Raw genomic sequence first — 12,757 nt, 5'->3', positions numbered from 1 at the left:
TCTGGCTATAAGCTTTATCAGATTTTTTAGTGATTTTGCACTAAAAGAAAATCCAATACTTTTTACAACTGTATACACAAAATGAAATGCATAGATTTTCGTACCGATTATCATTATTGGAAATTCCAATAAATGTTATAGTTTGTCAATTTGATTTCAATTACAGTTCAATGCAATGAAATAAATGTTTTCGTTTTTTTTTTTCGGATTTCGTACAAATGATTTATCGTGATTTGAGTTTTGATTTTTTTATTGACAAATTATTTAGGTATGGCGGTCGTCTGCATGGTTTAAACGACCATGTTCAGCTGAATGTGGTCGACGTTCCTTTTTCAAATGCTGGAACCTGCTATTAATCCACCGTACACAGAAAAAAAATCTGAATCCTTAACGACACTGAAATTGAAAACCTTTATTATTACATGACATGGAACGCGATTTATTGATGTAAATTTACAAAATAAAAACTGTTGAATCCTTAACAGCACTGAATTCTAATGACACAAATATTACTTGACACGGAACGCGATTATTTGATGCAAATTTACATCACATATGATGTAAATAAAAAGAAGCATCACATACGACGGAATTTTCAGTGCGAATTAAATATTACACGTCTTAATATTTTACATGTCTTTCAAATTTTACACGTCTGTTGAGATTGCAGACGTGTAATATTCAAATCGCACTGAAAATTCCATCATATGTGATGCTTCTTTTTCGTTACATCATATGTGATGTAATTTTACAATTGTTTTTTGGTTACACGAAATTCTCAACAACACTGAATTGGAAATTTCTCAAAATTACACGACATGAAATATTACAATACACTGAACGTGATAATGTCATGTAAAATTATAAACTGTGAAGAACAAGACCAGACAAATGTGACAAAAACTGTTAAGTCGTGCGCCAAAGTATTTTCCCCGCGCGCGAGTAAGTTAATCGGTGTTGATGGAGATATCCGAAAAGCAGGGATGCGGTTCTGGAAGCGGATCCACGGTGTTCAACATTGGATCCGGTACTTCGCGGAAAAAATTAAAGAAAAAAAATATAATGCATGTGTGTTAAAAAAAATTTAGCCGCTTAATAAAATGAATCATATTAATTATAGATGAGTTTTATTTTCATTAAGAGACGTGAAAATTCCAGTATTGAATCATATTAACAATAAATAAAACAAAACAAATTCCAATTGGAAAGTTTTTCTTCCAACATTCAGTGATTTTATAATTTACATCATTTTTATTTTACACGTTGTTAAATTTTACATCATTTTTTATTTTACACGTTCCAAATATACTGGCGTGTAATTTCCAACTAGCACTGAATATTCCGTCATATATGATGCTTCTTTTTATTTACATCATATGTGATGTAATTTTACAGATTTTTTTGGTAGTGTGTAAGTGATAAAAATTTCCGCTGGATGCACACGAGCATCGTTTCGGAAGTCGATCGCGCGTGCCGAGGTATTGCATGGGTTGGCGTTCCGGGGGCGAAAATTGATTACCTTAAATAAAAATGAAAGAAATATTTCTGCTGAACAAAAATGTTGGATATGATTTATTCTTACCTGAGGCTCGACGAAAATCTTGTTCAAATAATTTGAATATCCAGTTCTGATGAAGTTCTTTCTCCGGAAGAATCTCCTCGATTTATGTGGTTGGTGCGCTTCTATTACACAACCGAAATACAGTTTTGCTGTGGAGAAAGCGATACGAAGGATTTAAATAGTTGGAAAAAAAAGAAACATTTTACTTACGTACACTGAACAAAATCCGGCTATAGGGTTTATAAGGAATTTTAGTGTTTTCGCACTAAAAGAAAATCCAATACTTTTTACCAGTAGAAGATAGATTCATTTTATAAGAATTTCCAATGAATTTTAATTCGAGCCATAATGACAAAATTTATTGTTTTGGATAGTGAAATGAATGGTTTTATCAGCGCAATCAAATACGCTCGTAATTTGTTTTCCTTAATTTTATTTTTATTTTTTAAGAAAGTAGGTATTATTTACAACAGTTTGTTGGCGTATGTGATACAATCAGTGAGTTAGGTAATTTACAGTGTTAGCTTTAGAATCAAATTAAATTTTTCTGTATTGTAAGTTGCAAATACAACTCCTCCAAAATCGTTCGGAACATTGACACATAGGACGTAGATTGTATTCGGTCCCGGGACTTCCTGGCCCTGCTTCATCACTGCTATATGTTCATTCCCGGGTGCACAAATCTTCAGCCAGCTGAATGGTAGCTCAGTTATAAAGGAATCTTTTCAATCTGAAAAAAGCGAAGCGATTTATGAGAACTGTTTACCTTAACTCAATAGCCATAAATTTCTTATTTACCTCCAGTTTTGTTTCAGCTTGAATTCTTCAAACTGGAATCGGAAGAGCTCCGATTTCCGTCTCATCTTTGTTTGAAATCGGTCGTTTCCAGTTCTGCGTGCGGTTTCTATTAGCTGGATGATGGCCTGTACCTTTTTCCGGTAATAGAAAGCATCAAACCGGTGGACCCAAGGGAATTGGATCCAGTATGATGAAGCGATGTTCCTTGGAAATCGAAAACACATCCGACAATTCAGCATACGTATTTTTCAGCTTGTTTGCCACAAGCTAGACTATAATTGGGTGATCTATTGGATGCCTAAAATTATAATTTTGTTTTTTTATACAAAAATACACAAGTTTATGTATTTAAAAACTTACCTTCACTAAATTGCAGCAGATAAAAAAGTATGATGACTTCCGGAAAGGATAATCCAACTGTCCAACAATCACTGATAAAGGTGATTTTCCATTGTTGCGTCTCGTCCCCCAGCGGGGGAACAATTTGCTTAGCAATTGTTGTTCCATCTGCCCAATAGAAGACGTTTAATTTCCTACATGAAATGAAATTGAAAAAATCATAAGCATTTTAAAGGTACTTTTACCAACTTACCAATTGAATAACAAACAAACTGAAAAATAACGACCGTTAAGAACACTGAATGGATGAATAACCATCCTCTGAGATGTACATTATACATAACTTCAAAATGCTAAAATTCGTTGGATTTTTTTGTATTTGATACTGATTATAACCAGCTGCTGAAATTCATTGGAATTTCCTTTATTTTGTACTGGATTTATCAGTATCTCCTATTACACATTGAATTTTGATTTTTATTGCATTGACTCTTTAAATTTCATAGCCAGATTTGGTTCAGTATTTATAGGAAATTCTTTTATTTGATACTGATTATAACAAGCTGCTTAGATTCATTGGAATTTCCTATATTTTTTACTGGATTATACAATAGCTCCTATTACACACTGTAATTTAAGATTTATTGGATTGACTCTTTAAATTTTATTGCCAGATTTGGTTCAGTGTACCTGCTTCACAATCCAATAATCATTATTTTCCCGTGCTTTTTCCATCCTTCACTAAATGATAGTCGGGTTTCAGTACAAATATGGAACAATTGGAACGGGCAGCCGTCCTTCTTCGAAAATTTACAGCCTGATCCGAACATTATTGTTTTTGAATGTAAACCACATCTACTAAAAACTATACCTAATCAAATTTATGAAATTTATAAGATTTTCAGATATATTTTATTTGGTGTAGTATTGCAGAGCGAACGTATAAAATGTATTGGATTTTTGAATAGTTTTCTCTAGATACATCAGCGCCAAAAAATAATTATACAATCTATTGGCTTTTATAATAAAGTTTATTGGATTTTCCAGTACTTTATATCCATCCTTCCTAAAATAAAAGCTATTAAAACCATCCAATAAATTTTATTGCCCGATTTGGTTTAGTGCACCTTTGTTGGTGTACGTGAAATCGGCAGTGTCAACAGAAAACATCAAGCTGTCAAAAATCCATTACACTCAGAATCAAAACAACCCAAAAATAAGAACGCCAGCGCATCAAAACAAAGTTCGATTGGCTTTCTTAATTTTGGGCTGCTGTCAATACACCAAAAGCAAAGTTTGAAGCTCGAACTGACCACCCCAAAAAAAATTCCCTTTGATTTCAGTTAGTTTCGTTTTGTAACCAAAAAAAATGTCTAACGCGCCGAAAGCAATGTCTGGTAAAATGGTAATAATTTGATAAAATTTTATTATTCCTCATTAATTCTACTTTAAAATTTTCCAGAAAACGTCTATTCATCGATTGGTGATGGTACCATCTTCTTAAGTCCTATCTACCAGATCATCATTTCTATCATGCCTCCAGCGAATTTCCGGAAGGGTGAATAACCATTGGGAAACCGGAACAACAAGATGAGGATCTGGAGTAATCGCAGCATTTTTCAAACGGGAGCTCCGGATATCACTATGCTCGGTGGTCTACAGAATATGAGGGCACGTGAAGTTCCTAAAAAGTGAAAATCGCCGGATGTTTTTGACACGACCAGAATTTGGCTGTTCTGCGAATCAATCTTTGCCGTGGATACTATCCACTGAATAGTCAATTCCAGTGACGATCGCAGCCTGTTTTCCTTCCGGTGCATCGTGCAGGTTGATTTTGAAAGAAGTTCTTTTTTAAGTTCCGTTTAAGTTTTTCTATAAGTTTCGTTCTTTATGATGCTAACAGCATTATGTTATACCTGACTGTATTTAATGAAAATTTCTCCGGGAAAAATGATTGCATTTAAATTACATTTTTCGAAAACTTCCGAGGTCAGCCAATTGTGATAAAAAATTTGGAAAATAAAATATATTTAGGAAATATGAACAAAAATATTGTCTTCATCAAATTTTTATAATCCCTTTTCATAATTGGTTCCTCAAATGAAAAAATCCCAAAAAAAATCCCTGCCGCATGACATGCCCCAAAATTAAGTTGCGAAAATGACGTTTGTTCTCAAGTTTGGGAAAACCCCCTCAAACTCATTTTCGTCGGGAGCCAGTTTCATCCGATTTTGCGGCATTTCAACTTGGTTTTGGGTTAGACCGGCTTAGAGTGTACAGCTGGTATTTGTTTTCGTTTGATTTCGAAAATTGAAACAAATTTACTTTAGTTGACCATTGTCTAGTAAATAATATGAAAATTTTAACATGAATTTATGTATTATGTTGAATTGTGAAGATTTCAGATTTATTTTGCTTGGTAGATTCGCCTCTGGCTCTGATGATAACTGCAATACCGGCTGATTCTGGGCGGTTTATGTTTGCTGCTGCTAGACTGCAGTTACCCCAGCTTGAAGGTTCCGGTATTTTGAACGTTTATTCCTCGCAAATCTCATCTTCGTTCGAGTACCTATTTCCGTTTCCAGATTACAAAAGAAAAATTCTTGGAAGTCAAATTGGCGAACTCAGATCGCGGAAGTCGGGGGAGAAAATTTTGCTAACAGACCGAAACGAACGAAATTCAAGCTCCCATACGAGTGTAGTCTCGAACTAACGTTTTTGAAGGGCAACGGGTGGGAATCCGGGACTTGGCGCAACCGAGCATCGTCACCCTAAGGCACAGCTCGAAGCAGAGTAGCTTCGATGCAGCTGAACGATTCTTGCTGTGGAGACCAACTTATAGGACCCTCCCGAACAAGAAAACTTTTCGGTTTGGGCGATTCCACCAGATCTTTGGGTTGGCCTTTTTGCACTCGGATTTGCTGCTCTTTTTCGTCATCGCCTGGAACCGATTGCAGCAAGCCTTCTGGGCACATTTCTTCTTGGGAGCGTTGTTTGCTTTGGAACGTGCCATCCAGGTGAAATTCTCCGCCTCTGTTGGAAACGGCACTGGTATTGAATCCGGAACAAGTTTCCGTTCTTCGGGATAATAAAGAGAAAAAAACAGCTCGAACGCAATTTTTGCGGTATAGAAATAAACCAACCAGCTGATATTTGTTTACATCGGGAAGCACGTGCTGTCAAAATTCATGATAGTATTGGTGAGAGCGCAAGCAACACCGAATATTTTCAGAGTGTTTCACCGTCCACTTAATGGTGCACTACCAGTAGACTACTCATCCTGAAAACGAGCATGAAAACAGCAAAAAGTGCACTACCGGTAGTGCCCCGGTGCACCACCACACGAAAACGAATTCTCTATAAGAGACGATGGAAGTTGATTTTTTCAGAATCTTTAAAAAAACGATTAGTTTTTTTTGCGCACATTTTTTACATGTAAGATGAGTCATATTCCCATTTTATTTGAAAATTTTAAAACTATAGAAGCTTGAGAATTTTTGGAAACGGCAATGGGCAACCTTCACGGACGCCCCTTAGCGTACATAAAATTAAGGCCGTGGCTCAGAAGCTTCGCGTAATCGTGTTTGTTGAAAAAAAAAAGTTTACTCGACATTGACTGAATAAAACAGCTTATTTGGCAAAAACACTTATTCTCAGTTGAGCTATGTATAGTTATTAGTTAGACAGTGTTCGGAAAAATTAGTTACAATTATGATGCTCCAAAATTTCTGGCTAGTTTTCATTTTGGGTAAGTTAGGCTCAGAAAATCGTAAAAAAAATAATTGAATTAACTTTACTACGATTGATAAAATTGTACTATCGATTTTACCCGTGTAGCTCTGATCGGTGCTGTTCAGAGTTCCCGTGTCCTGGAACTGAGCGACCGGTTTCTGGATGTCCGGAACGAGGGCCAATGGTTCGTGATGTTCTACGCACCGTGGTGTGCCCACTGTAAAAAGCTGGAACCGGTGTGGGCCCACGTTGCCCAAGCCTTGTACAACACCAACATTCGGGTGGGGCGCCTCGATTGTACCCGGTTCACGGCAGTGGCCCAGGCGTTCCACGTCAACGCGTATCCTACGATTATTTTGTAAGTTGTTTCCGAGGTTTTTTTCTCTGAAGTTAACAAGTTATTTTAACTTTCTTTTTAAAGTGTTAAAGGTCCTTACGACTACGTCTACAGCGGGGAACGTTCTAAGGAAGAATTGATCCACTTTGTAAATCGTATGTCTGGACCACCGGTTCAGCAAGTCACTCGTCTCGAGAGCATCGATATTTTAAAATCCAACAATCCGATATTTTTTACGTACGTCGGCAAGCAGGATGGAACTTTGTGGGACGTATTCTACGGAGCAGCTGAGGCATATCAAGCCCACGGATATTTTTATGCCACATCTGTTGAGATAGCAAAACGACACTTTGACATCGATACAGTTCCTGCGGCTCTGGTTTATAAGGAGCGTAGCCACTTTTACTTCCCGTATTCCGATAACTACGAACTTCTAGAACCGACCCACCTCAACGAGACTCTCTTCCGCTGGGTGAATGAAGAGAGATTCCCAACCTTCCCGAAGATAACACGAGGCAACCTTCATCATATTGTTCAAACCAAAAAATATCTCGTACTGGCAGTGGTCGAAGAAAACAAACTTAGCGAAATAGCGGCCCACGAGCAGGAGTTTCGGGACATGGTGGAAATTTTTGTCCACAAAAATAAACACAAATATCACTCGTACTTCCAGTTTGGTTGGGTCGGCACTCCGGATTTGGCTCGGTCCATTGCAATGGACTCGCTGGCCACACCGCATTTGATAGTGCTGAATGCTAGCACCAATGAGCATCACATCCCCGAGGATGACCCGCTGCAGTTGACGCCGGAGGCTATCGAACTGTTCCTGGACAGTATCCACAATCAAACTGCCCCTGTAAGTTGATTTTATTTCTTCTTTTGACTTTAAAAAATACTCATACAAATTCCTATCCCATGTCAGACCTTCGGAGGTAATTCACTCCCGGTGAGGATCTATCGGGCCTGGTTCGAGGCGAAAACATCGCTACAGGATATGTGGCTCGGAAATCCGGTTCTCACATCGGTTCTGTTCGGTCTTCCGTTGGGTTTCCTCTCGCTGATCATGTACTCGATCTGCTGTGCCGACATTCTGGATGCCGACGAGGAAGATGACGAGCTACGGCACGAGAAGAAGGAATAAGCTCTAAAACGCGTACCACGCTCTCTCCCTTTCCGGCCCATGCAGGTCGGTTTTAAGCCAAAGGTAAGGTGTTATGTAGTTAAATTTTTCGTAACAATCCAGCTAATAAGTTTTTCGAGTATTAGTCGGTACATTCCCGTACGTATCATTAACAAAAAAAAGTAAAAGCTTAAACAAAAGTAACACTCTGGATTTCAAAAATAAGTCGAATCCATTTTCTAGTCACTTGTGTATCGGAAGGCGATGTGCGTATGTTTTACGTTTGATTGTCATGCGCTTTTCCAATTTGGCATGATGAGCAGAAGAACAAAAGAACAGCGATCAATCGCTTACGATTCTAACAGATAAAATTAGTAGGAATAATCGAATCAATGCGTGTTGGTGTTTTTGATAGAAGCGTCACCACTTTTAAAAATAATGAATCTGACGATAATCTGTAAAAGTAGTAAGGGTTTCACTACTGTAGTGGTTATCACATCAATTTTGAACATCAGCTATCGATGGAAGTTTCTGAGATCAAATCCGCCAAAAAAGCTGAATATCTTTCAATCTTCAACTCATAAATGTCTGGTGACACGGGACATTGTCTTCATGGACATTTTATTGACAGTTCGCATGGATGACATTCTTTACGGCAGTTCATTGAGTTTTCTGGTGAGCCTGAGGGAAATCATCTAGGACCGATTATATACTTAATCTATTTCAACGATGTGTTTTCAGCCAAAACCTTTGCTGTGTTGATGACTTAAAACTTTTAAATCATAAAATGGCAGCCCTTTACCTTGGGGAGCCCATCAATAATCTGAGCGTTATTCTCGATCAAAAGCTGAAATGCATGACCCACACTAACTACGTAGTCGATAAATCCTTTAGAAAACTGGGTGTCATATATCGAGTGACAAAGGATTTTTACGAAAGGAATTGCCTTGAAAGCTTATCCTGCAGCATTGTTCGTTTCATGCTCGAAAATGTGTTAGCTTTTTGGTGCCTCTACGATCATAATGGAATCAAAAGGCTCGACTCGATTCTTTATGCGGTACAGTCTTAGACATTCACTTTAATTAAGCTGCAAAAGTCGATGCCGCCTCATAGACATAGACACTTTTTAAGAAAGCAGAAATGTAACACGTGCCTTATTCGTCGCTAAAATGCCTAGCTTTTTTTCTATTTCCCGACAATTTTAAATAACTTCAAACACCACGATAATATAGTTAGGAATAGTTTATTTCATCATTTAGGAAGGATTACGAGATTGAATTCCTTTTACCATTACTAAAGATTTTCAACTGGGATGATTGAAACAATGCTCTAACATCTAATTCCACTTTGGGCAGTTTCGACCAGAAAGAAGGAATACCTGTGATATCAAAACAGATTGCTCGTCACACAATGATTATGCTCAGTCTTCGTTTAATACAGCAGTGCCTCAGCATTTCTTGTAAGCGTTCAGCACAATGTCCCTATAGCTAAAGTTGGTGCATACGTCGACCTGACTGGAAGCGCCGGCAATGGCCATACATCGGATCGGTTCCGTCTGGTGCACCACACTGTACACGGCCGGTGCCGACAGGGGAATCTCGGCCGTGATGTCGCCACTGAAGTTGTACTGGTACAGGTTTTTGTAATCGCCCGCCGCATAGATCACGTCTTCAATGAAGCCGGACACGTGCAACCGGTCCGGGAAGTTGAAGTCTGTTGTGCATTCGAGAGAGCGCAAATGCCACAGCGAGAATCGAGGTCCTCCACCACAAACGAGCCAGTCATCGGTAATGGAAACTGTGCCCTGCCATTTGCCGAACTCGGACCGGTTCAGCTGCTGACGTGTGTGAGGTTCGATTTTACCTGTGAATTTGTTCTGTCGCGGATCCCACAGCAGCACCGAACCATCTTCCGATGCCGTGGCAATCTTACCACCGCATCCGGAAACGCAATGGATGTAGTCTTGGTGGCCCTGGTACTGCCGAACGACCCGTCCATCTTCGAGAGAAACTGCATAGAGAATATTATCGCCACAGCCGGCGTACAGGATTTCCGCCTCCTTGTCCAACCAGAAATAGTTGACCTCGTTGACGTCGGTGTATTCGGCAGCCGAGGGCAGCTTCACGGTCCAAGCTTTCTTGCCGATGGTGGCCGTTTTGCCGTTCCACTGGTAGCCGCTGATTTCCCCATTCAGCCCGACGATGATGAAGTCCTTATGAAATGCCAAGCTGTACACCTGACAACGTTCTGGAATTTGAAACACCAGCTGCGGTTCCGTCGGCAGCTTGTCCGTATCGGTGATGGAGTTTTCCGAGCAGGATGATATGTTTTCGATGCTGTAAAATGTGGTTCGATGTTAAAAAAAATCATTTGAGACGCTCAGAGCAAGGGGCTTTTATTTTTTATAAGCCCATTTTTAAGATTCACAGATAAACTTTTGAAAATCAAAAGTTTATTGAAATTTGTGCAAGTTTTTACTAAAAAATGAAAATAATCAATAATCAATTTTTTACCAGACCGCGGCTAACTTTGACTTCTGTGAAAAAAGTTACGGAAGTCTTCTTTATCTTTGTTTATCCCCGTTCAGTGAAATACGAAATTTTTGACGAAATTCCAGAGAAATTAAATTCAAATAAGTAGCAATCTTAGATATTTTTGAAAGCATGTCAATAAGTTTTGTAGTGCTCAACTGCCGTTCTAAGCAAGATTGTCCCATGTGGAAAAACGTGCAACGAGAAAAACGCGATTGAAATATCAGCTATATTTCCAATTTTTCTCTCAAACTAAAAATTCACCGACAGTTTTTTCGTAGTAAACAGTTCAAGTTAATCATTTTACAATGTTTTCTGCCAAAAAAAAATACATTTTCTACAAAAAAAAATAGCAGCCAAAAATGCTCCGTGTGACACTTTTGCGTAGAATCAGAACGCATGCCGATGCTAGTTCTACGAAAAACTGTCACACGGCTACAATTTTTCTATCATTTTAAAAGCTTGCGTAGTTTATTTTTTTCCCAAACACTCATGCTGAACCGTAATTTGAAAAATACGTTCTTTTTTGTTTATAAAAATGTATAGTTAAGTATGGATCCTGTAAGTAGTGCCTACCGACAAGTGTTTAGTGAAAATTTATCTGAATAAAACACTCAAGGCTTCTCGCTCCTCCTCTGTCCTCTTCTTTTCAATAAATAACATTAAATTTAACAGTTTGAACTCATCTTAAGACAATTTTTGATAAAATTAGCAATTTTTCATAGAATTTTCTCTAGTCTGACATTCTTGCGTAGAACTATCAACATATAGACAACCACCTTGATGAAAATTTCGTATAAGTTCAGAACAAAGTATACTTGTTTGTGTTTTTATTCGAAAATTAACACTAAAAGAGACCGTTTCCAGCAAAAAAGTGAAAATGACCCAAAAGTCACATGGGACATTCTAGCTTAGAACGGCAGTCAATACGTTGCAAAATACATTAAAATCTTTAATACCAAAAACGGTCTTAGTGATGTCAGAAAGTTATTTTTTATATTGAAATTTCCAGAAACAGTTAAACTTCATTTTAGAACGTTGTTTCTAGGAGAATTCTGAAAACTTCTTTTTATGTATGATATTAAATCGATTCAAAATAAGTTTTTGAATCATTTTTTTTAATCTTTTATTTTTAGAGGTACGTTTCAAACAAACTCAACACTTTTAAACTGATCTTGAAACAAGGATTCATTATTTGTGGCGTTATTGAGTTTTTGATGATGTAAAAGATTGTAATAAATTTAGTACCTTTGGGCTGTAAAACGCTTTGAATTTATGATTAATAAAATAACTAAGGTTTTTGTGATTTTGAATCATTCAACTTTCTATCTTTTACGAAACCTCAATTATTTTTCCTCGGAAGTCAAAATTTCTCGCGGTCTTCTGAAAGGTTGGTTACTGATTTAAACCATTCGCTTTAAATATCCTAGCAATATTCTAAAGCTTGACAAAAAAAACATAGGATATCATACGGATTAAACTGACCAAGCCATCAAAAGCCAAAGAACAAAGATATTAGGTGGTATGAATAAGAAAAAAAACCATTTGCTTCGATAGCTTTTACTCAGTTCGAACTTTAGTATGGCAAAATTTGGAAGCATTTGCTCAACTAGATAAATATGAAAAAGCAGAGTAGAACATTTACTTTCAACCAGCTCCGGATTAAAAATATGCATGCCATTCGAAGTATTTGACTCACAACACTGTTCGAAAATAGCAAAAGCAAATACTAGAGCTTTATTCATATCAGCTATAAAGGAAAGAGATGTTACATCAAATAACTTGTTCGTTATTTAAAAATTGGGTTGTCTAGCAGAGTATAATTTTCATCCATAATAATTATTGTTATCGCTTCCTCTTAATTGACTCCAAGATCCATTGTTTTTATTTGAAAAAAAAAAACATCAGCAATAGAAAACAAAGAGTTATTGCTGACAGGTTGAGAGGAAGAAAATTATTTCAGGAAAAAATGTACCATTTTGATTGCGAAAAAGGTAATCCCAATATATTAACCCATCCCATCCTCCATCCTTACCTGAAGACCAAAATTTCCCCAAAGTTGCTGCCACAGAACAGGTACTTTCCGTCGGTGGAAATGGCCTGGGAAAGGATGCTGGTGTAGAAACGTTTCTTGATGTCTGCCATATTTTTCTTCTCTTTTTCCGTGGTTGTCAGGTAGTGTTTTTTATCAAAGCGATTTGCTCTTTTGTGCGGCCGAAATCGCCAAAATAGTTTTTAAGACCACGAAATCAATTTCTCTCGAAACGTCTTGAGCCGGCACTCGCTAATCGCTGACTGATCGAAAAGTTCGCGGAGCTGAACTGAAAAAAAAGTTTTGC

General features: G+C 37.6%; 2 protein-coding genes across 2 annotated transcripts; one reads left to right on the top strand and one right to left on the bottom strand.

The window, feature by feature from the left end:
- Nucleotides 1–6,230: 6,230 nt before the first annotated feature.
- LOC129754404 (protein disulfide-isomerase TMX3) lies at nucleotides 6,231–8,363 on the top strand. The gene is made up of 4 exons (XM_055750465.1): nucleotides 6,231–6,446; nucleotides 6,536–6,788; nucleotides 6,852–7,623; nucleotides 7,690–8,363. Exons 1-4 carry the CDS (start codon nucleotides 6,410–6,412, stop codon nucleotides 7,906–7,908), a joined length of 1,281 nt encoding a protein of 426 aa, XP_055606440.1. The 5' UTR covers nucleotides 6,231–6,409; the 3' UTR covers nucleotides 7,909–8,363.
- Nucleotides 8,364–9,114: 751 nt separating this feature from the next.
- LOC129755259 (THO complex subunit 6) lies at nucleotides 9,115–12,702 on the bottom strand. Its single transcript, XM_055751651.1, has 2 exons — nucleotides 12,454–12,702; nucleotides 9,115–10,223 (listed from the first exon to the last, which is right to left on the bottom strand). The coding sequence occupies exons 1-2, from the start codon at nucleotides 12,561–12,563 to the stop codon at nucleotides 9,335–9,337; spliced, it is 999 nt and encodes a 332-aa protein (XP_055607626.1). The 5' UTR covers nucleotides 12,564–12,702; the 3' UTR covers nucleotides 9,115–9,334.
- Nucleotides 12,703–12,757: the final 55 nt, after the last annotated feature.

The sequence above is a fragment of the Uranotaenia lowii genome, chromosome 3 (assembly GCF_029784155.1).
Source record: "Uranotaenia lowii strain MFRU-FL chromosome 3, ASM2978415v1, whole genome shotgun sequence".
Taxonomy (NCBI): domain Eukaryota; kingdom Metazoa; phylum Arthropoda; class Insecta; order Diptera; family Culicidae; genus Uranotaenia; species Uranotaenia lowii.
The sequence above is the reverse complement of the archived record's forward strand: the minus strand, read 5'-3'. Positions and strand labels throughout refer to the sequence as shown.

Bases quoted from the DNA above. Each gene is read 5' to 3' on its own strand.
- LOC129754404 (XM_055750465.1), top strand. From the start codon at position 6,410: ATGATGCTCCAAAATTTCTGGCTAGTTTTCATTTTGG. The intron at 6,447-6,535 runs GTAAGTTAGGCT...TTACCCGTGTAG, and splicing joins CTGGCTAGTTTTCATTTTGG to CTCTGATCGGTGCTGTTCAG. The intron at 7,624-7,689 runs GTAAGTTGATTT...ATCCCATGTCAG, and splicing joins TCCACAATCAAACTGCCCCT to ACCTTCGGAGGTAATTCACT.
- LOC129755259 (XM_055751651.1), bottom strand. From the start codon at position 12,563: ATGGCAGACATCAAGAAACGTTTCTACACCAGCATCCTTTCCCAGGCC. The intron at 10,224-12,453 runs GTAAGGATGGAG...CACATTTTACAG, and splicing joins GGGGAAATTTTGGTCTTCAG to CATCGAAAACATATCATCCT.